This window comes from Neomonachus schauinslandi, chromosome 6 (genome assembly GCF_002201575.2).
Source record: "Neomonachus schauinslandi chromosome 6, ASM220157v2, whole genome shotgun sequence".
NCBI classification, from domain to species: Eukaryota; Metazoa; Chordata; class Mammalia; order Carnivora; family Phocidae; genus Neomonachus; species Neomonachus schauinslandi.
In genome coordinates, this window is record NC_058408.1 from 98,241,757 (window position 1) to 98,265,868 (window position 24,112).

The 24,112-nt window shown below is 46.2% G+C and overlaps 1 protein-coding gene across 2 annotated transcripts in view; it reads left to right on the forward strand.

Annotated features, from left to right (window-relative positions):
* The first annotated feature begins 2,185 nt into the window (after positions 1–2,185).
* The window catches only part of HKDC1 (hexokinase domain containing 1), a 41,850-nt gene continuing 19,923 nt past the window's right edge, over positions 2,186–24,112 (forward strand). Inside the window, exons 1-8 of one of the 2 annotated variants that reach the window (XM_021699731.1) lie at positions 2,186–2,248; positions 7,571–7,733; positions 13,263–13,411; positions 13,520–13,639; positions 17,343–17,438; positions 18,496–18,595; positions 21,056–21,239; positions 23,945–24,100. In XM_021699731.1, the coding sequence (XP_021555406.1) occupies positions 2,186–2,248; positions 7,571–7,733; positions 13,263–13,411; positions 13,520–13,639; positions 17,343–17,438; positions 18,496–18,595; positions 21,056–21,239; positions 23,945–24,100 (1,031 nt within the window). The remainder of the gene's footprint in view (positions 2,249–7,570; positions 7,734–13,262; positions 13,412–13,519; positions 13,640–17,342; positions 17,439–18,495; positions 18,596–21,055; positions 21,240–23,944; positions 24,101–24,112) is intronic. The other variant, XM_021699732.1, reaches the window with a different exon arrangement.

Here is a 24,112-nt window from a genome sequence, read left to right on the forward strand (position 1 = left end):
GGAACGGAGATGCTGATGTGCTGACATTAGAAACAGAATGATGTAACAGATGAACATCCTCTGATATCCTCTGCCTGATTAAGATTCCCAAGGCTGCCTCTCTGGTGTGCACAAGTAGCCATGACATTGTAGAGACCTTTGGTTATGGCTCTGGGTCTTTTCGTCCCCTGGCCATTGTATCCTCTTGTCCCAAGTGTGAATAAATCAATGACAGTTGGTGCCACACTGCACTGCAGAGGTTACTTTTTAAAAGGAGGAATTAAGACAGGTCTTGTTATCACCTATGGGTAGGTGACCTGCCCCCGGATGTTATCCACAGCCTGTACGGACACAGGCAGAGCTCGTCTGTTTCAGAATACCAACAATTCCACATGGTTTGGGGAACTGAACAGTTTTAGCAACTGAAGGTTAACCTTTGTTTGCTTGTATAATAGACAAAGTAAAGGAGCTAAAAGAGAGTTCATAGTCTGAGGGGTAAACAGATTGGAAAGGATAGGGTTTCTCAATCTGGGAGACAGTTTTATAGCAGTCTGAGGGAAGTATCTGGAGTAATTTTAATTGAACACAGTGCTTATGCTAGACTTGCGGTGCCTCATACATATGGTGGATGGGGAAAGGGCGCTGACTGGAGAATCAGTGGCTTCTGAAGAGGCTGCAGTTGAAGGTTCTCTGACGAGGCAAGTGCTTGGTAATCACTGGATTCACGAGATTGTGTAGTAGAGAAGCAAACAAAGCTGAGGCTGCTAAGCCAGCGGGGAACACACGTTTCTTCCCTTGTATTGAGGAACAGGTGCTATGAAGGAGCGAGAAACATTGGGGTGCCCAGCAGACCTGCATTCACATCTGGTCAGTTGCTAATTTTGGGAGCAGTTGATTAATATTTGGGAAGTTATGGTCAGGGATGCCTTCATTTGTTATTTCCCCTCACTGGGAGGACCCTCTTGGAATGATATCTCTGTATTTAGCTATCCAAGTAATTGGAATTCTTGACAGTCCCCAACAGAAGGCTGCTGCTATTAGTAATTGTCAGTTGATTATCTATTGCACAGAGGAAGAAGAGAGGCAATAATATTATATATCGGTTAAGAGCTGGGCCCTGGAATGAAACTCCTGGGTTTGATTCCTCACTGTACCGTTTATAGACTTTGTGATTTTCAGTATATCACTTTCCCTTTTTGGGCCTCAGTTTCGCCATCTATGAAATGGGAACAGTACGTGCTCTATCCTTGCTAGCTGCTCTTGTTAACACTGTAATTGTTATTGATTTTGTTAGCTGACCAATGACTGTGGGAAGAGTGCAAGGTACTGTACTCACACATCGGCCCCTTTCTATGTCCTTCCCACATCAAGTATGATGCATGAGATGAGTGAGTAAACCAGATATCTTCATGGCGTGAGATATTTCCTGTCTGTGACTTCAGTCTTTCTCTCCAGCAGCAGCTTTCCGGTGAGCACCCGTGACTTCAGTTCATCCTCTCTCATGGATATTTTTTCCTGGGTCCCCACCTGTGCAGTCAAGGTTTTCTGGCTTATCATTGTGGAATAGATAAATTTTTATCAGTTATTTTCCGTTACCATGGGCTGTTAGGCAAGAGATCTGCTCTGTCACAAAGGGAGGGATTTGCCCCAACATTCTTGAAGTCTCCCTGACCAGGGCAGTGTTTAGTCTTAATTAAGACAGCGCTGCAGAGGGGCAGGGAGTCTGGAGTTCCATCCCTGCGTTGAGAAGAAAAGGATTGGAGAGAAAAGGCCGAGACCAGACATTTGCAGAGCAGCTCAGCTGGTTGAAAGTTGGCTTTGTTTAATGCCCAGCTTCTCAGGAGATTTTCCTCGGCTGAGTGGGCTTGGTGGAGCCCTGGCTTGAGAGTGTTGCTTGGCAACAAGATCTTGTGGCACCCAATTCTCAAAGAGTCAAGCGACCCATCCCCTGCCTCCCCTCCACCAACTTTCAGCTACCATTCCAAGCCTCCTATTAGACAATCAAGTGTACGCTGGAGGGAGGGACCAGAGAAAGGGGGTGAAGTTTAATCATTGAACTCTAAGCAGCCTGGTAGTATTTAATCTGTAGCACCTAGTTCCTGGAGGCCTCCAGCCTGAACTGGAAGTGGGCAGCTCTCTGGAGACGCAGGAGTAAACACTGCACAGAAATCTCTGCCCATCTCAAGAGAAACCAAACTTGGAAAAAATGTTTGCAGTACACTTGATGGCATTTTACTGCAGCAAGCTAAAGGAGGATCAGATCAAGAAGGTAAGGACTCACAAAGCTGAGGGATTCATTCTTCATTGACAGAACTAATTGATACTGTGCCTGCATCCAAAAGGATTTAAGAAAGCTTATTAGAAAAGACACAGGGAGCAAAGGACCAGTAAAGAGCTCATGGGAGTGGGGGAGGAAGTGAATCCTCCACAGGCAGGACATTACACATTGTTCCGAGCCTTGCATTTCACTTGGCACTTCCTGGTAGATACGGGATGGGAGGGGACGAGAGTCTTCAGAAAGGTTGAAGATGATTGTGTTTGATACAAGGGGTATTTGGGAGGAGAGGCTACAAAGGAGGGGAGAGACATTTTGAGAACTTTTAAAGTAATCACATGATTCTTCATGTGCTTGAAGGAATATAAGCATGGGAACTAAGAGGGGTGTGGGTTTTAATGTACAATAATTGAACTATTTATTATTGGCATGTGCTGTTTGCCAAAGATGTGCTGTTACTGGTGTGCATTAGTTTGTCACTTTGCTCAAGAAACCTCTGCACAAAATATGTTCCAAGGTAGGCTGCTTAACAGTTGCCAAGCCTCAACTGGAGGCTTGGCAAAGCCTCAAACCATCGGCATTGTCTCCGGGAGGCCTGGCATGAGCCCAGCCTGCCCCGCTAGCCACTCCCTGGGTGCTGGTGTCTCTCAACTTAGAGATAATAGAAGCCCTCTCAGCAGGCAGACTTAGCCAAAGTCACCCAAGTATTTCAAGTGGAGTGAAGATTAAACCCAAGTCTCTGACTCCCCTAGCATTCTTTCCATTGTGCCACAATGCCTCCTGGCTTTTTGAACAGAGAGAGAGAGCGTGGCCCTGTAACAGCCCTCATGTGCTTGCTGGGAGAAACCTCCACGGAATTCTGTTCATTAGAGATTTGGGTTAGAAGTTATAGCAAATCCTAAAATATTACAAAGCAATCTGATTTAAGCTGTCTTAATTTTCATTTATTGATTAGATTCACAGAGTCCTCTCCTGGCTTCTTAAGGAGGTAGAAAGTCCTACACAGCACTGCTGAAGGATTCACTTTCTGTTCTTACCTGCTTAGTAAGGAGGAAACCTGCACCGTGTCTGTCCAAACTCCAAAGGGGAGCCTTTGGAACCTTTACATTTGGTTCTGCAAATTCGTTTCATTTTCTTAGGCCTTTTGTTACATCCTAGAATCAGGAAGGGTGCAGGCTCAGGAGGGAGGTTATGCAACCTCCACTGATTCGTTCCAGGTCGTCTGGGAGGAGGGTCAGCCTTTTTCAAGGCCTGAAGTTGACCCTTCCCTCACCCCTTCAAGAAAGCTGAAGAGTGAGCAGAGTCGGGATAGCCAGGAGCACCCCGTAGCCACTTGAAGCAACAGGTGACTGAGATAGGATGGGCGTCTGGTTTATGGGCTGCTAGATGACTCACAGGTTCTGAGAACACGGGTTCATGCACTCCTTCATGTGGTGAAAACACAGCTGGTCAAGAGGCACAACAAACCTTTCTCTCTCCCGGGTCAGGTAGCCCATCCCCTCCTTAGTTTCCATGCTTCCTGCTTCCAGAGTTGTCAGGATCCTGGGCCATATTTGCCGTGAGGGTTACTATTCAGACCCTGGAAAATTTTTTTTTTACATTTCCCTACACCAACATTCAGACAAAGACAAAACAAAATAAAACGGGAAGAAAGCGGCGGGGAGGGAGGAAGGAAGGAAGAAGAAAGGAGAAACCACTCTGGTAGCTTCCTTTCCAATTCAGTATATTGACATTATTTGACCTATTGATAACATTGGGCTGAGTCTGGTCACTGACCTACAGATTGTTCACTCATAAGAGAAGGACTGGCTAGGTTTTCAATGTGTACTTTTTACAGTTGAGTAAGTCAACATTATGAAAAGGGGAAATGTTACCTTTAATCCCATCCCCCTCACAAACACTGTCAGATTTGCCCTGTGGAAGCCCTGATAGTATGTTTCTACAGTTATACCTACAATTCTAAATCTTGTCTCCTTCACTTATTATTATATTGTAACCACTTATGTACATTTCTCCCATTTCTTCATAATTATCATTCTAATGTCTTCCAATATGCAATCCAGTTGGATATACTATAATTCAAACTTTTCTCTCTTCGGCTACCTTTTTTCCCCCAAATTTTTATTTAAATTCTAGTCAGTTAACATATAGTATAATATTGGTTTTAGGAGTAGAATTCAGGGATTCATCACTTACATACAGCATCCAGTGCTCATCGTAACTCAGCTACTTTCAAAACCATTTTTTACAATTAAGATATTGCTTTGAAAAACATAGGAATGTGTTTAATGTTCTCCATCTTTGGGATTATTATAAGGTTAGATTTCCAGAACTGAAATCACTGGGTCAAAGAGGTGAAACTTTTTATGACTCTCAATTCATATGGGACCTTTGGACTAAGCGATCTCCAAAGTCACTTCTGGCCCCCACATTCTGTCATTCAGCAGGTCTGAGCTTACAGTTTTGAATTTGTTCTTCCTATGTTAAATGTGCTGCTCGTTGGCTCTTTTGTTTAGAAGATGTCCTGTTTTATGGTTTCAGAGTCTTTCCAAAAGTGTGCTTGGTTTTCTGCAGCTCAAACACCCTCCCTTAGTGTCTGCAAAGAATGTGCCTGGCTACACAGACCCCAGATCACCTGTTTGGATTTAAAATAGAGCTTTTTTGGGCGCCTGGGTGGCTCAGTTGGTTAAGCGACTGCCTTCGGCTCAGGTCATGATCCTGGAGTCCCTGGATCGAGTCCCGCATCGGGCTCCCTGCTCGGCAGGGAGCCTGCTTCTGCCTCTGACCCTCCCCCCTCTCATGTGCTCTCTCTCTCATTCTCTCTGTCTCAAATAAATAAATAAAAAATCTTTAAAAAAAAAAAAAAAATAAAAAAAAATAAAATAGAGCTTTTTTTTGCCCCAACATGTGTTTCATTCTTCCCTTCTAGCTACTGTACCAGGGCCTGTGGGAGGTACGGAGAATAAACAAGAAACTTGCTAGGTGGACATTCTGTCTGTCATGACTTTAACTTAGTGAAACAGCGGGAGCAGGAACCCAAAGTTCTGAATGACTCTGTTAAACTATAGCTGACAAACGACCCGAGCAGGGCCTCAAAACCATCCTTCTACGGGAGGGATGACACTGGGGATGCTGGAGAAGTTCTTTATGCTCTGGGGCTGTGTAGCACATCTCACCCTTCCCCAAGTCCCAATTACTTGGGTCACGTCCCTTCCATCGGGTTTCTCCGTGTTTGTAGCTGTGCCAACCAATTAGTCGTAAACAGACTCAGGGTGAATAGGAAGCCCTTAATGAAGCATGACCTGGTTCCCTCCTATCTCTTCAAATGCACTGAAAGCCCAATTGTCCTTTTTTTGTTAATGGCTCTCTGACGGTTTTCTGGACTCTCTGTGGCCCCCGAATCCCTGGAGTCCTGGGTCATTTCACTGCCTTGGGTCTCCAGATTGGCCCTAGATTGAGCTGGGATGCCTGCCCACTGGGCCTGGCTGATGGCTAGGCACCTGTCCTGTGATATAGGTCATGTAACCCTTGCCCTTTTGGTGTAATGTCTCTGTTGGACTCCTGCGTCCTGCATGCAGTTGTGAAGCAAAACCAGGCGGTGGGGCAAGAAGTATGGAGACGGCATTCCAGGCCCAGGGCGCCCCTCACCCCCAGCTGTCCCACTGCTGCGTCATGGCTCTGAGCCTTGGGGTCCTTACCTCTCAGTCAGAAGCAAGAACTCTGGCCTCACCGGGCTGCCTCAAAGCAATGGCAGGGAGATTAAATGAGGTGACGTATGTGAAAGCACTCTGTAGACTTCCGCAGATGTTCTTAGCTTTAGAGAAAAGTGTGGGAGAGTGATTCCTCCAGGAATGTGCTGGGATCAAGTCTTCTTGTGACCTGGATGGGTAGAGAGGCTGCTCAGTATGTGTATAAAGCAGGAGGGGCAAATACAGGGCATCTATGCCACTGTCCCTACTTCTGTCCCCCTCAATAATCCATTCCAACGAGCCTGGGAATCCAGGCTGCCACTCCAAATGATTAGCATTAGCATGAGGAGGACGCTGTTCTGCCATTCTGATACGACACACTACCTTCAAGTGGACTGAGCATAGCCATAGTGATGTTTGTTTATTTATTTATTTATTTATTTATTTATTTATTTATTTATTTATTTATTATTGTATCTGCTTTTATTTTTAAAAAATTTTTTTGTTATGTTAATCACCATACATTACATCATTAGTTTTGATGTAGTGTTCCATGATTCATTGCTTGTGCATAACACCCAGTGCTCCATGCAGAACGTGCCCTCTTTAATACCCATCACCAGGCTAACCCATCCTCCCAGCCCCCTCCCCTCTAGAACCCTCAGTTTGTTTTTCAGCGTCCATCGTCTCTCATGGTTCATCTAGCCATAGTGATTTTTATAAATTCCCTCCATTAGGGCAGTGGTCCTTTGCCCCAATTTCCTGGTTACTTGAGTGTCCATCCACCCATTTCCAGCAGCAGTTTGAGCTGGCTTTAAAAATTAAACTTCATCTTTTTTTTTTTTTAAAGATTTTATTTATTTATATGACAGAGAGAGCGAGAACAGGAACACAAGCAGGGGGAGTGGGAGAGGGAGAAGCAGGCTTCCCGCTGAGCAGGGAGCCCGATGTGGGACTCGATCCCAGGACTCTGGGATCATGACCTGAGCCGAAGGCAGACGCTTAACGACTGAGCCACCCAGGTGCCCCAAATTAAACTTCATCTTAATTAAAACAACCTCAGTTAAAAACAGAATGAAAATTTAAAGAACTAGAATTTACAGATTGCTGTTGGAAACTGTATTTAGCTCTGAGCTTCCTAGCAGCCCATAAACAAACGGAAACAATTTGGGGTATATACGGTCATCGTTGGAAAAGAAAGGTTCTATGCTTAGGAATTTAAGGTTCAAGCTCTAGCTAGTCTTTTGCAGTGGAGAGGCAATGGGACAATGGTGCAGTCCCTGAACTAGGAATTAGAAACCCTGAATCCTTGTCGCTTTTGCCCCCTCTATTGCCCCATCAGAAAAATGGGAGAATCCTTTCTTCCTGAGAGCTTGCCCTTCAGAGGAATAAATTCCTACCCCCCAACCTTCCATTCCATTCTATTCTTGACCAACTCCCCACCTTGTCTCCAGCTTGGTGAGGAGTCAGGCAAGGAATCTTTGGGATTCCAAATCATGAAGCTATCCCCAGAGTCAGAAAAATAGCTTTGTGATGGGAGTGGGAATTTACAACCTTGACTGGAGCACAACCCGCACCCCCCCAACCCCGCAGCAGGCATCCCTGGTCACCCTGGCATCTGTTGCAGGTGGACAGGTTCCTGTATCACATGCGGCTCTCCGATGAGACCCTTTTGGACATCATGGCTCGCTTCCAGGCTGAAATGCAAAAGGGCCTGGGGAAGGACACCAACCCCACAGCATCTGTGAAGATGCTGCCCACCTTTGTCAGGGCCATTCCAGATGGCTCAGGTGAGTGGGGCTAGGGGCTGCCAGGGACCCTGATCTCCCTGCTTTCTTCTTGGCTGATGGGTACCTGGAGTCTGCTCCTGTACCCTGGCTTATCACTCCCACCTTCTGTGCATACTCTTCCCAAACTCTGTGCTTCAGTCCATTCAGTACCAAAAGTTTTGAACCAAAGTTCAAATGTACCCTGCTTTTTCTCTGTGCGCCTTGGCCCCACACATTTTGTCTGTTTACTTGCTGGAGCATCCCAACATTCTTCCCCTCATGAACACCAACTTAGCTTTTCAATCTCAGGGTAGAGGTCACCACCTCCATGTAGGAGGCTTTCCCATACTGGGTTAGGTGCTTGTCCTGACACCTGCTGTGTGCGAGTTTCCCTACTGGGCTAATGCTCCATGAGGACGGGGCCTGTGTCTTCTTCACCACGGTGTTCTGAGCACCTAGCATGGTGCTTGATGCCTACTAGGCCCTGAAATATTTGCCAAATGGATAATAAGTGGTATTTCATGCCTAAGTTCCTAGATTCTAGGCCCAAGGTAGTAAGTAAGGGAAGACAATATGATGTGGTGGAAGGAAGAGTAACGATAATTCAAGAAACCTGGGCTCTAGGCCCAGCTCTGACATTTCTCAGTGACCTTTGGCAAAATGTTTAGCTTTAGTTTCTTTATCTGTGAAATGAGAGAGTTGGCCTCTGTATTTGTTTTCTATTGTTGCTGTAATAAGTTACCATAAACTTAGCAGCTTAAAACCACACAAATTTATTCTCTCACAGTCCTGAAGGTCAGAAGTTTGAAATGGGTCTCACGGGGCTATAATCACGGTGTCAGCAGGGCTGCATTCCTTCTGGAAGCTCTAGGGTAGAATCTCTTGCCTTGTGTTTTCCAGCTTCCAGAGGCCACCTGTATTCCTTGGCTCATGCCACTTTTTATCTCCAAACCAGCCAGATAGCATCTTTAAATTTCCCTCTGTCTCTGACCCTTCTGCTTCCCTCTTTCACATTTAAAGACTTTGTGAGTACATTAGGCATACCCAAATAATCCAGGATAATCTCTTAATGTCAGGGTCAACTGATGAGCAATTTCAATTCCATCTGTAACCTAATTTTCCTTGCCATGTTAACTAACATATTCATGGATCTGGGGATTAGGATGTGGACATCTTTGGGGAACTATTACTTTCCTGACCACAGCCTAGAGACCTTTATGGATGGAATCCAGGAGGTTCCATCCAACTCCTCCATTCTCAGCCTCTGGGCAGAGCCAGAGGAGGGACAGGAAGTGGAATCTGCAAGGCACCTTCTGTGGTCAGGGGTGTTAGGAACTCACTTTCTCACATAATCCCCATAAGAACACTGAGGTGTAACTGTTATGCCCAGGTCAGATGAGAGCATGGAGGACCAATGTCAGAGTCCCAGTGCTCTGACCAAGCTCCAATGGGGGCTTTGGGGCCCTTGAAGGAGCAGGGGATGAAGTCTGGGGAGCTCTCAGGGACTTTGATTAGATCAGCCAGGTTCTGGGCCCCTCTGGGCCAATGACGGGGTCAAAATAGCTTCTACCATTCAAGAGGTCCCCGGCAACTGTGATGGGGGAAGCCTCTTCCCTCAGTGGTGGGTGCGTGACAGGGTGGACTATGTCCACCCTGGAGGGACATAAGCTTTGGACAGAGACAGTCTTGCTTTGAAATTTGCTTGAGTTGAAATCTGCTTGAGTTCCAGACACTGCTCTATGAGAGTGCCGAGGGACTGTGGTCCTTGACAGGTCATCCAGGGCCATTCAGAGTAAGCACCTGAGTCATGGGTGTGTCGGGGGGAGGGGGCACCAGGGCGAAGTCCTCCTGGCTTCCTGTGCTTTGGCTCCTCCTGCAGAGGTGTGTCCCCAGAAGCAAGGGAAAGTGACTGTGAGGGTCTGGAGAATGCTGGACTGGATGAGTCTTCCTGGCCCTGGCTGCTTCAGGAAGGTTTGGAAGTGAAATGGACCAAATTTTAGAAGAACCCTCCTCAGGCCAGGAGGCACCACCTCCTTTCCTCACTGTCTCCTCACATAATAAATCTCATCACATAATATCTCACATCTCATCACATAATAAATCTCACCAGTGAGCCTGTTGCAGTGAGGTCTTGGAGCCCAGGGTCCCTGCAGCCAGGGAGCCTTGGTAAGTCCCAGGACAACTGCACTCCTGTCCGCATCAGTAAAAAGATCAGGGCTGTTAGGATCAGATGAAGTCATGTGGAAGGAGTACTTTAAAATTTCCAAAATATTCCCCCAAGTCTTCCGTAGTTCCTGTGAGCTAGTGGTGTAATTTCATGGTCACTAACAAAAGCAAACAAATGCTACTAATCTGTTGGAGCTTCCATTTCAAAAATGTATGCAGTTTCCAGAGAAATACAGAGTTCACCTACTCTCTGTCCTCTCATCCAAACCTATGAGATGAGGTTCCCCCTAGCCTTTCCGATAGGGAGCTGCAATCGACTGTTCTTACAAAGTGCCTGAGAAGTGTGCCTTACCCTCTAGCAGCCACAGGGAAGGGGGACCAGAGGTGCCCATCGCATGCTTGTGAGGGGGTCTCTGGTTCTGGAGGCCCAACTCCAGCTGCTGCTACTGAGGGGGGGGCCTTGAAGGGGAGCCCAGGGAGCCCTGATGTGGTCGGCTGATGGGCCCTGGGGTCTGCCCTAGGACAGGGGTCCCCTGCTCTCCCCCTAGTATAAGACTCACTTGGAGCAATTCCTAAACATATGGTTTCCTGAATCTCTAGGAATCGACACAGTCAGTCACTGTGCATCTTTGGGAGATGCTACACTAGGGAATGGGAAGGAGCAGGGGCATTTGCCCTGGGGACGGATGAGGAGAAGGAAACCTTGGAGCCCCTGAAAGGTCACAGGAGGATTATCTACAGAGGCGGATCGTTATCTTTTTATTATTTAAAAAAAATTTTTTTATGGAGATATAATTGACATAACATTATATTAGTTTCAGGTGTAAACATGATTTGATGTTTGGACATATCACGAAGTGGTCACCACAATAACGTTTGGCAACACACATAGCTATAAATTTCTTCTTTCTTCTGATGAGAACTTTTAAGATCTACCCTCTTAGCAATTTTCAAATATGCAGCGTGTTATTCTTAACTGTAGTCACCACGTTGTACGTTCCATCCCCATGACGAAGGTCATAATAATCTTAATAATTACTGTAGAGATCCTGATGGCCTTTCTGCCGCTGTTGCCTCTGCTGGGCAGGTCCTGCCTCCCTCAGGGCCCAATGAGTCCTTTCTCTGGGGTCAAAGTCACAGAAAGGGTCCCACCCGGTTTACAGGAAATGGCGTGTTGAGTCACTGGTGAAGCCAGGTGATTGCACGCCGACAGTGGCCCTGGAGGCCAGAGGAAGGAATGACTCCGTGCTAGGCTGCACGAGAGGGTTCACAGATCACTTCCAACCTGAATCGCAGCACAGGAGCCTCCTCTTTTATGAAAATCCTCCCGTCCATCCGGATTGGTGCCAGAGGCGTTTTCCCCAAATCTCAATCAGAACTTGCCACTCCCTTGCTTAAAATCTTTCTGTGGCTCCCCCTCACCTTCTGGAGAAAGCTCAAGCTCTTTGGGGTGGGCCAGTTTTCCCAAATCCTTCCTAGTTTATCCAGAGACTACATGCCAGCCTCATTTCTGTCACACGTCCCTCCTTCCTCAAAAGCAGACCCTGCCCTCCCTATGTGAGCTCCTTCCTTGGCTCCGTTCCTCTCCCTGGGACCTGCTCTGGCTGCCTCCCTCCCTTGCATTCTTCTGCACTCAGCTCTGTCCCGCCTCCCCTGGGGTTTAGATAGCGCTCCCTGTGCTTCCCTAGCACTTGGCATGCTATTTGGCACAGAGTTGCGCTCAGTAAATGTTCGTACATGGACTGTGTGATCTACCCTATTTCCTGCTCAACAAGATAACATCTGTGAAAGCATCTCTTGCCTGGTATGTGATGAATGCTAACAAAAGTTGCACAATATTAGGTCTCTGGATTCTCTTCCTGAATAATAAATGGCTCCATCAGGCTTCTTTGGGGGCAGATCTAGGGAGATAAGAATCTTGCTTTCCAGATAATCTCCACAAAAACAAAAGATCCTGCTAGCTGGGTCTGGAAATGACTAAGGCCTGTGCTACTCTGACTGTGGTCCACAGACCAGCAGCAGCAGTACCTGGGAACCTGTTTAGAAATACAAAATCTCCGGGGTGCCCTGCTAGCATGCTTGATCTCGGGGTCATGAGTTCAAGCCCCTGTAGAGATGGACTTAAATAAATAAATAAACAAATACACAAATAAATAAATAATAAACTTAAAAAAAAAAAAAACAACACTAAAATCTCAGACCCCACCTCCACTGAATCACAATCTGCATGTTAAAATTCTTGGGAGATTCACATGCACATTCAAGTTTGCAGAGCACTGTCTCTAGCTCTTTGATTGCCAGGAGCAGAGAACCCAGTCAAGCCAGGTCAGAAAAGGAGGTCTGTTGTACAAGGACACGGAGAGCAAAAAGGGGGACACGTAGGGTCCTGTGGGACTCCAAAGGCAGGAGCTGTGGTCCTCTCAGGCCGCAAGGGGACTGGGTGGGACTTGGGTCTTCCTCTGTGGTTTCAGCCTACATACATGGGGCCACCTTGGCTACCCAGCTAACCTCTGGTTTGGGGGATGCTTCCACTTCAGTCTTTACCATGAACTAGCAATTTCTCACTGTTTTATTTCACATGTTACACGGAGTAAATCTGAATGGCCAGCTGGTCCCTTATCTGCATGCAGCTGTATCTAGGGTCATGTGGTACAAAACAAGGCCACTGGGGGGACCAGACTTGCGGTCCTGGAATTTCACTCACATGTGCTTTGGGCGTATATCATGAAGCACACCTGGTACCTGTCGCCACTTTTCAGGGACAGATAATTCTATACAAAGGCTTGTTGGTTCACGAGTATGCACACCTGCATTCTTATCCTGTATCTGTGGCCAGTGCAGAAGACTGGCAGGTGTCCTGGCAGGAATACTGGCTGGATCCCGAGTTGAAGTCACTGAAGTGGGCTGCCTCTCCTTAACACATGTGTCATATCCACATTTTATTAATAGCATTGGTCTTGCACGGGGCTGGGTCTGGCCCCAAATCTGAAGATCCTTGGCTCTGTAGGGTCCATCCTTTGGTCCCTGTCTCTTTGCCCTCCTGGGGTGTTTTCCATCTGTCCAAGAGACTGAGGCTTGTATGGGGCTGGTTTCCCTTCCTTGCACGCGTCCCTGCCTTTTCCTCCTGCCTTACCGGCACTTTGCCCACACTTGGAGTATCAGCTCCTTCAGCCTGGTTGTGGCATTCTGGACTCGGCTCCACCCTCAAGGCCCATGTCTGATACTACCTGCCTGAAGTGGGTTTATATTTGCCTTCTCCACGTTTACGCCCTCCAGCATGGCCTGGTGGGCAGATTTGGGTCATGCCCCGACTTCTAAAGCTAAGCCGGCCATAGAACAGCCTTCCATAAATGACAACTTTTTTGTTTGTTTCTTTTTTCATAGAAAATGGGGAGTTTCTTTCCCTGGATCTTGGAGGGTCCAAGTTTCGCGTCTTGAAGGTGCAAGTCTCTGAAGAGGGGAAAAGAAATGTCCAGATGGAGAGTCAGTTCTATCCAACACCCAATGAAATTATCCGAGGGAATGGCTCAGAGGTATCGGGCAGGGGCTCTTATGAAGCAGGGGACGGGGGATGGCCTTGGCATCAAGTTTATAAGTGACCATGCCTTAGCGCAGCATCCTGTGCTTTCTCTTCTCTCTAGCTATTTGACTACGTAGCTGACTGTCTGGCAAATTTCATGAAGACGAAAGGGTTGAAGCATAAGAAATTGCCCCTTGGCCTAACCTTTTCTTTTCCCTGCAGACAGACTAAATTGGAAGAGGTAAGGTTCATGCCGGGGAGGGAAGAAGCTGTACAGGATTTGGGTTTGGGGCTGGGGAATGTGGGCATGTTCAGGGAGTCAGGCTGGGAACAGGAGAGATCAGCAGGAGTCTTCTTGTTTTGTTTTTTTCTTTTTTTGCACAGTGAGGTGGAAATGTGAGGCAGAGAACTCGTAAATGCAGCAGCCTTGATTTTGCACTTGACGTGGGCACGGCACAAGGCAGCAGAACAATTTTTACCCCTTAGTTCTCAGACTTGGTTGCATGGGAATCCACTGGAGGGCTTGCTAGACACAGATTGCTGGACCCCACCCCAGAGTTCCTTAATCAGTGGGGCCTCAGATTTGCATTTCTAACAGCTTCCTGGGTGATGGATGTGGGTGCTGGTGGTCTGGGGACCACACCTAGCACCCCTGACATAGCTGACTAGAATAAGAGGAGGAAGGCTCGGGGAATCTCAATCTCCAGTGAGCCCTTAGGAAGAGGATGCAGATGGGGTCATTGGAATGACAATGTTGGGATGTACAGTCTCAGCTGGGCCACTACCCAGCAGGGGTCTCATCTCTGTGTGCCTCATACGTTCAACTGATAAACAGGGAGAGGTCAAACCCAATCTTATATAGATCTGTGAGAATAAGTAAGGGGCCACAGAAAAGGACAATGAGCTTTCTGGGGTCAGCGAGTCATGGTCAAGAGTCAGGTATCCCCAGGTCACACGCCTCTGGGGTGGGAGCCCGTGATCTCCTCCTGCACGTGCCGGTCATGACGCCCAGCTGATGGTCAGTTCATGGAGCACCTTGATATCATGCACTGCCCTGGGATGTGTTTGCTGTTGCTGGCATGGGCCATTTATCAGTGGGGAAGAGTGGAAAAGGAATGGGTTATCACGTCCCACACACATGTCTTTGAATCATGGCTCAGAACAAGCTGTGTCCCTGGGGCAAGTTACATAACTTCTTAAGCTCCTTGATTTTCCATCCGGAAAACAGGGGTAATAATAGCTCCTTGCCGGGTTGAAGGGAAGCTTAGACCAAACCTCTGCCACGGGCCCCAGACTGTGCCTGGTGCGTAGCTGCAGGGCCACGACAAGGATTGTCCCTGTGTCACTGGTCTCTTGGTGCTTTTGTACCTTGTCCCCTGACTCAACAGATGTTTCTGGAGGTCAGGCACTGTTTTATATTATTCTTTTTTATTTTTTAAAAGATTTTATTTATTTATTCATGAGAGACAGAGAGAGAGATGCAGAGGCAGAGGGAGAAGCAGGCTCCCCGCGGAGCAGGGAGCCCGATGCGGGACTTGATCCCAGGACCCTGGGATCATGACCTGAGCCAAAGGCAGACACTTAACCGACTGAGCCACCCAGACGCCCCTGTTTTATATTTTTCTCCACCTGCAGGGTCTGTAGCATGATGTCTTGTATTTTATAGGTGATTGTTAACTATCTGACAATTAAAAGTACAATCAATCATTTAATTGATTCCATTGAGTGGGAACTTGCCGTGATCTATCTAGACAGGGGATGGGCTGAGGTTCACATTTTTATTATTTTATTTTTAAAAAAAAGGATTGGAAAAAACTAGTATGAAGAAGGTTTCAGAGAATGTGAGAAGAGGCCAGGTGGAGTCAGGCTGTGAGGTGTCACCGTCTTTGTTGACTGGAGGAGCAGAGGTCCCAGAATCTGTAGAGGAAGTGGGAGGAGGAGTCATGGAGAATCAGGCCCCGAGATGGAGATCAGATTCATGGAGTAGTTAAACAGATCTTCTCCGAGCTCAGAAATGGAGACCCCAGGAAGAAGGAAGAGATTTCTCAAGCTCTGCTGGAACTCATTTGAGTTTGAGAACCAAACTTACATATCTTCTTGATACCTGGGGGGTGAATGTATGGTTTGTTTATCCAAGATTTTGGCATTTTTCTAAGCCAAATCTCTACCAGCATCTTTATGTAATAATAATAATAGGGGCGCCTGGGTGGCTTAGTTGTTGAGCGTCTGCCTTCGGCTCGGGTCATGATCCCAGGGTCCTGGGATCAAGCCAAGCATCGGGCTCCCTGCTCGGCGGGAAGCCTACTTCTCCCTCTCCCACTCCCCCTGCTTCTGTTCCCTCTCTCGCTGTGTCTCTCTCTGTCAAATAAATAAAATAAAATCTTAAAAAAAAAAACAATAGCAACACCATACCCCAGATTTTGGCAGTGTATCTTGCATTGTGCTGAACTCTTTATGTGTATTATCTCATTAAAATCCCCAAGCAATCATAGGAAGTAGATATTATTATTTCCATTTCATATTTGAGAAAAATTGCAGCTACAGTTATGCTGTATGCACAGTTTTAAAAAATATAATTGCATGTCCTTTTAAATTTTCCACTTAACTATATATCACAAGCATTTATTTTTCACTCCCCCATACATCCTGCTCCTAATGCATCCCACATTGTCCCTAGCACCCTTTTTTGGGGGATGCCACCCTGCAGTCTCTTACTCCTCTATCCCATGAAGCAGGGATGTTTCCCTGACCTATGAAGGCAGAAGTTAGGGAGGGCTGCCAGTAGGTAGCGCTGTGGTGCAGGGAACAAACCCTGGTCCCTGGTCAGGAGTTAGACCATTGCATTCCAGTTGGACTCTGTCCTTCACTCACTGAGATCTAGAGCAGTTTCCTTCCTCTGAAAATCTCCCAGCTTTATCCGTAAACTGAGAGGATTGGGAGGGTGTGGTGGGGAGTTTGTGAGTTTGGGCTCAGCTATTTTTGACTGTGTGGCCTTGGGCAAATCTCTTAGTCTCCAAAATTCTCTTCCAGTCTGAAACATTCTGATTATTTGCTATTTTACAAAACTCTTGAGAAACACCAATTTTTAAAAACATTAAAAAAAAAAAAAGATTTTATTTTTTTTAATTTTAATTTTTTTTTTTTTTTTTTTTTATTCATGAGAGTCAGAGAGAGAGAGGCAGAGGCAGAGGCAGAGGGAGAAGCAGGCTCCCTGCCTAGCAGGGAGCCCGATGCGGAACTCGATCCCAGGACCCTGGGATCATGACCTGAGCCAAAGGCAGACGCTTAACCATCTGAGCCACCCAGGCGCCCCCAAAAAAGATTTTATTTTTAAGTAATCTCTACACCCAACGTGGGGCTCGAACTCATGACCCGGAGATCAAGAGTCGCATGCTCTACTGACTGAGCCAGCCAGGCACCCCAGGAAACACCACTTTTATGCACATAATTGATAATGCAGGTAGAGAGCCATTTTTCTAAGTTGAACTTAAGTTCCCAAGGGAGTCCTACCAGGTAATACCACGTTAGTTCTGTTCTGTGGACCTGGCAATCCATGTATTCTGTGCACATAATGTGTACCTACCACAGGCCAGGTATTCCCATCAGAGCATTCCTGTGAGAGAGGCACAGAAATGAGGTTTCTCCATTTCACAGATGAGTAAACTGAGGCTCAGAGAGGTTAAATGACTTGACTAATGTCTTATGAGTCCATGTCCTCGGTGATTGTTCTTTCTGCCATTACGTATATTGTCTCAAACTGCTCAGATGCAATAAAGATGTGTACTTGGTTTAGAAAAAGCTGAAGGAATGTTGAAAGAATTGGGGGTGATTCAGCTTCAAGAGGAGAAGCCCGTGGGGATGCACTTTACGCATGAAATTTCTGCCACTCATTTTCAGAACTGAGTGCCTTCTTCATTTTAACTGGCTCTGAAATCTTCCCCCAGGGTATCCTGCTTTCATGGACCAAGAAGTTTAAGGCACGGGGAGTTCAAGGCACAGATGTAGTGAGTTGTCTGACCAAAGCCATAAGAAAACACAAGGTGAGGGGTTCGCCTCCCAGTCATAGCCCCTTTCTCTCCAGGTGGGGTCTCCTACTGTGTGTGTCCTAGAAGGAGAATCAGAAGGAATTGATCTTGCGGCAGGTGTCATTGTGGTATAGATGTGGCCAGTTGTGACCAATTTGGGTAAACCTACCAGTAAGCCTCGGTACATGGTGCTTGTTCCTGTGGCTGTTGAAATGTGGCCCCATGCTTCCCTGGGACCTCCCCAGCTGCCACAGCCCCCTCAGAGGGTCTCCGTTAGATCCCGTGCATGTGTAATACTCTAATCACCTTTCCTCTTTGCTTAAAATATCGCTTTCTTTCCAGTCTGGCTGTCTCTCCTATTTTCTACTCTCTATTCATGGGTTAGCTCTATTCGTTGATTAAATTTTATAATAATCTAAACTGAAAAAGCAAGACATGCTCCTTGCTGAGCTGAGAAGTACACAAGTAAACCCAACTTATTTGTTATCCTGACAGCAAGAGTGATATTTTGATGGATACCCTTCTAGCCTTTTTTCTCCTTAAAGAGGCAATCATACTATTTTGTATCCTGTGTTTTTCTTTTATTGTTTCATTTCACTTTAGAATGCTCCCCCAAACCTTGGGGAACCATATTACCTTGGGGTAATAATCCAAGTTGACTTATCAACATTGGAAACCCAGATGAGAAATCCCTGGCGCTGCCCATGGAGAGGACTTGGCTGAGGCTGGTTAAGCTGTCCCCATGGGTGAGGGAGGGCTTTGCTCCCAGGAGAAACATGCTTTCCTTGGGGGTCTTTCCAATGAAGGCAGGATTCCTAGTGGTCTGTCCCTCATTTTTCCATTGCACAGAGGCCTTCAGCCATAAACCAGGAGCTTGGGTTCTACTCTTCAGTTCCCAACTGCCCTTTCTCTCTTCTAGACCCCTGAACTTGACAGAGGCCCTGTCTCTTCCAGGAAGGAGCTGGTGATTGTCTCATCACCTTCACTGCTCTTGCTTCCTCTCTGGGGAAAGATAAAGGGATGATGCCCCCTTCCCACCCCCTGATGCCCTCTGGGACTTGTGTTCCATCAGGACATAGACGTGGACATCCTGGCCTTGGTCAATGACACCGTGGGGACCATGATGACGTGCGCCTATGATGATCCCTACTGTGAAGTTGGTGTCATCATTGGTAATTCAGTTTGACTTGATTTTCCAGGTCGGGAAAAGGGGCTAGTCTGGGGCTTAGTTTTAGCAAATTGAGTACATTCTGTGGGAGGGCATTGGCACTTTGTGTTTATGAGATATAATGTAGGGAAATGGAAAATTAATGCATTCATTTGACAAGTATTTGCTGAGTGCATCTTGTGTGCTAGGCCCTGTGCTCTGCATTGGGTTTGCAGTGGAGTTAATACCTAGAGGTTCCTGTATTTGTGCAGCTTTCAGCGGGGAGGTGGGTGAAAGGCCTGAAAGGTCCAGACAGGTAATGTCAGGTCGTGGTTGGTGTGATGACAAGAGTGAAGCAGGCTGATGACAAGAGTGAAGCAGGCTGAGGTGACTGAGAGTGAGTGTGGTGGGGTGGTCACAGCAGGTCTCTCTGAGGGAGACATTTGAGCAGGGACCTTGGGGACGAGGAGGGAGCAAAGTGGAGATGGAGAGGCCCTGGCAAAGTAAAGAGGAGACCTATGGCCTCTGAGGTGGGATTGCGTCTGGGATGCTCCAGGAACCCTATGAAGCTGAACAGTGGCTGAATCAAAGTGACTGAAGGCTGAAAGGAGTGGGCTTTTCAGGCCAGAGAGAGTGGACAGGGCTGGGCAGATTGCATAGGACACAGGACATAGTCACTGTGAGGTCTTTGGCTTCTATCCCAAGAGGAGGCAGGAAGGAAGGCACTGGAGGGCTTTGGGTGGGGGATGGATAAAGGGGGTGTGCATTTTTAAGAAGCTCATTTTGGCTGCTGTGTCAGACAAAGAGACTTGACTACTGGGGGCAAGAATGGAAGCAAGGTGACCAGCCAAGAGGCCATTCCCCTATGCAGGTAGGACACGATGGGGCCTAGATCAGGGATATTGCAGCACAGTGGAGGTGTCTGCTGCGTGGTCCTCAACACCTGAGCTGGCAGGGGATCTGCCAGAGGCGTCTGTGAGAAGGCAGTGTGGGAGACAATAAAGCCAAACGGATTGGATTTATCGGCTCTTCTTGAATAGTTCCTACCATCTCCCCATTCCCTTACCACTATTGGAGAGAGTTTTCTGAATTGCTTTTTTGTAATTTCCAACCCTTCTCCTCAGCTGGAGTTTCCAAGGGGCAGGATCTTTACACCTGAGGGGCTTGATCTGCCTTCCTAATTCCGGAGCCCCACAGCTCACAATGGGATGGGCGCATGCCAGCCATGGCTTCTAGCCACCGTCCACCGTGTCTCAGTGACTGTGTCTGGTAGGCTGCACATGCCTAAATTGTGTCCACACTTTTCTTAGAAAAGCTTTTTCCAGGTATTGCATTACATTCTGCTTCTCTCAAGAAATTTCTTAGGTTGGCTTTAAAATCCTCAAACCAGAGCATTAGACAGGGGAAGATACTTTAAAAAAATAATTTTTTAGCAGCTTTGAGCCATAAAAATTTCTCTAATTTAAGGTGTACAATCCAATGATTTTTAGAATTCCCCTAGGAAGCCATCTGGCCCCGGGATCTTGTTTGTTGGGAGATTTTTGATGACTGCTTCAATTTCCTTACTGGTTATGGGTCTGTTCAGGTTTTCTATTTCTTCCTGGTTCAGTTTTGGTAGTTTATACGTCTCTAGGAATGCATCCATTTCTTCCAGATTGTCTAATTTGCTGGCATGTAGTTGCTCATAATATGTTCTTACAATTGTTTGTATTTCTTTGGTGTTGGTTGTGATCTCTCCTCTTTCATTCATGATTTTATTTATTTGAGTCCTTTCTCTTTTCTTTTTGATAAGTCTGGCCAGGGGACAATCCAGTGATTTTTAGTATATGTAGAGTGTCCTAACCATCACCACAATCCAGTTGTAGAACATTTCCATCATCCCGGTGGGTCCCACATAGACTGCCCAATTTGTAGCCACTCCCCAATATTCTAGTGTTTGAGGCATTTCCTTGGAGTGATTTTGTGTTTGAATAGTGGAATGTTGCTTTCTTATGTGGTAGCTAATAACTGTCAAAGATAAGGATGTAGCTTCTGCTAGGAACAAATTGTGGCAGGCAGAGTAAAGAATATTTTTAGTATCAAATAGAGAAGAGGCTAAGTAGCTTAAGGAAAGGATTAAAAAAATTACTGTGGGTTGGTGATTTTTTTTTTTTTTAATTTATAAGGTTAGGTTAACTCATCCTCTTTGTAAATGTGCTTTGTCAGCTTTCATACATATTCATCAGGGACTTCTTCACAATCGACCCCATTCATGACAGCAAACCATTAACATCTAAGAAGTGTAGACTTGACATGTCAGCTTTATTCCTCATGAACTCCCAGGCTTGCCAAAGCTGCTTCCCTCAGTGAGAACCGGCCCCAGGAAGTGGATCAAAAGCACTTTGTGGTACATTCAGAGGGCTCTCAGGCAGTTAAGAGTTCTCTATGTCTTTGCCCAGCTGGGAGCCTTTCAGTCTTTGCGTATTTGCTCTGATCCCTCGTGCAGGCACTGGCACCAATGCATGTTACATGGAGGACATGAGCAACATTGACCTGGTGGAAGGCGATGAGGGGAGGATGTGCATCAACACGGAGTGGGGGGCCTTCGGGGATGACGGGGCTCTGGAGGACATCCGCACCGAGTTCGACAGGGAGCTGGACCTTGGTTCTCTCAACCCTGGGAAGCAACTGTGAGTCCCCTTGTGCTGTCATCTGGGCGTTGGCATCAGTAAATACCCAGTCACTCACATACACCTTGAACCTGGGAGGCTTTCTAGTTGTGACCAGTTACCCGTCACAAGGAGTTTATGAGGTGAGGCTTGGGTTTCAGTTTCATCGGGCACCTGTGAAAGTGAAGGCAAGGAAATGGAGTGATCTCCCCTAGGTCATAACCCCAATTCTAATTCAGTCCATATTTCTGGAGCGTGTATGTGTGGGGCAGGGGAGATACAGCTGGGAACCAGGTGACTCAGGTCCTGCCCTCTCGGTGCCTTCAGACGAGCAAAAATAGAACAAAACCAGTGCAGCCCAAGGGAGCAGGACTCAGGCCAGCTCCTCGTTTGTGTTTCCAGTGCTCCCTGCCACCCCACTTTCTCAGAGGCCTAATCACAGCACCTGCTGTGATGCCTTCCTAGCTTAGGTCTTGGGGAGTCTTTCTCGGCTCTCATTCCATGCTCACCAGGAGAAGTCTCTGGGTCTGCCTCAGCTCTGCCTGCATGCTGAGCCCCCAGAGCTGCACATCTGATTTTTCTTTCCTTTCTATGCGCAGTGTCTTACACATTATTGTAGTTCATTAAGTTTTTGTTGAATGAAAAGGCATTTAAAAAATTTAAATAATTTCAGGCTTACAGAAAAGTTACAAAAGTGGTACAAAATTCCCCTTCACCTAGATTCCTTAAATACTAATATTCTCTCTCTGTTTCTGTGTTTATGTATATACAAATATACACAAAATGTCTGAATAAAATTACTTTTCTGAATCATTTGAGACTAAATTACAAACATAATATCCTTTTGAAGTAAATACTTCAAAGTGTATTATCTGCAAACAAGTATATTCTGTCATATAACCAAAGTATAATTATCAAAATTAGGAAATTAACACTTAATCGGTTCTAATATTTAATTTACAGACCTTACTCAAAATTCACTAGCTGCCCCATTAATGTCCTTTATAAAAAAAGAAAAAAAGAATGGTCCTGGTCCAGGCTCAGTTCAGGATCACACATGATATCTTGTGGCCTTTCTCTTTAGCCTCTTTGAGCCTGGAAAGCCTCTGTAGTATCTCTTTGTTTTTCATACAAGCCGTTTATTATACAGAATGTCCCTCAACTGTCCACCGTTTCCTCATGAGTAGATTCAGGTGTGTGTTTTTGGCAGAACTATCACAGAAGGGATGTGTGTCCTCCTCAGTGCATCGTATCTGGAGGCCCTCGATGTTTGTTCACTACTTGAGATGCTCCCTCAGATCACTTGGCCAAGGAACTGTGCAACAGGTTTCTCTCCCAGAAGGTTGTTATTATTCCTTCTGTTGTGAATACGTATCTGGTGAAGAGATACTTTGTGACTATGGAAATATCCCCTTTCCCATTAAACTTTCACTCTTTATTTTGAGCATCCATTGACAAATTTCTAAATCCATCATGTTTATTCATTGTGAACCTCCTGTAAATCATGGCTTTCCTATCTTTTCCATTGATCTGTTTATCCTCATAGGAACACAGGGATTCTTTCTTTTATTTAATGGGGTATCATTTCTTCCTATCATTATTTATTTTGATGCTCAAATATTTTCACATTTGGCCAATGGAAGCCCCTTCAAGCTGGTCCCTGTGTCCTTTCGATGTGTTCACATCACTCTTTACAGACTTCCTTATTTTCTGGCCCAGTAAATGTTCCAGACTCCTTGTGCATTTTGCTAGTCCTGGCCAATTTTCCAAGAAGCTCTGGTGAATGAATATTTAAAGTACCTCCTAGAAACCATTCAAACACTAGCACTGCATACCCAGAAAGCAAATTTTTGCTTTGGACATAACCACTCCCCCAGGCACACACCCATTTCACTGGTGACACAGAGCAGTCATGGCCCAAGAAAGTAGGACCATTTTTTTGGACCTTATCACCCTCACTCTCTCCATTTCACTTAAAATGAACTTCATTTCCCCAAACCCAACCTGGATTTCTTTTGACTGTATTCTGTTTCTGCAATGTTCTATGACTTTTTCTAATGAAATAGATTAAGTTGGTTAGAAACCAGGTTGTCCTTGATTTTGTGCCCTATTATGTTTGGAGAATAAAAATTATATTTAGTTGTTTGCCTGGGAAACAGTTAGTCATTGCTTGTCGGATGCAGATTCAGAGTTGAGGTGTAGGTAGCAGGGATATTTCATCTATACTATTATAGAACCTCTCTGGGGCTGTAGAGCCTCTCAAGCCCAACTCCCAGATACAGCATCTTTCTCTCTTGGCCAGAAGCATGGTGTAGGCATTGGAAGCATCTGAAATTTGGATTTGTCACACCATGGTTGGCAATCTTGGGATCACCTGAATTTCCTGAGTTCGAGATTCCTATGCCTGATAGGAGAATGCTACCCCCATGGCCAGGGGTGATTTGTGATAAAGATTCTTGGATTCAAGCACTTCATGAGCAGGATGGAATCTTAGATCTCCTCTAGTATAGTTCTCTCTTTTTATAGGTGAGGGGAGTGTAACGCAGAGGAGATAAGTGAGCTCCCAAAGGCACCCCAGGCTGGGATGGGGCCTGAGGCCCCCTGAGCCATGGAGTGGTCCTTCCATTGCTCATGGTCCTGACAATGGGCCATGGCTTGTGGGCATAGGGAAAGGATGCTACATAACCATAACCATAGCTGTTACTGATCTGTTCACTAAATCATAGGTTTGAGAAGATGATCAGCGGCCTGTACCTGGGCGAACTTGTCAGGATCATCTTGCTGAAGATGGCCAAGGCAGGTCTCCTGTTCAGCGGTGAGAAGTCTTCTGCTCTCCACACTAAGGGCAAGATTGAAACACGGCACGTGGCTGCCATGGAGAAGTAAGCTGTTGG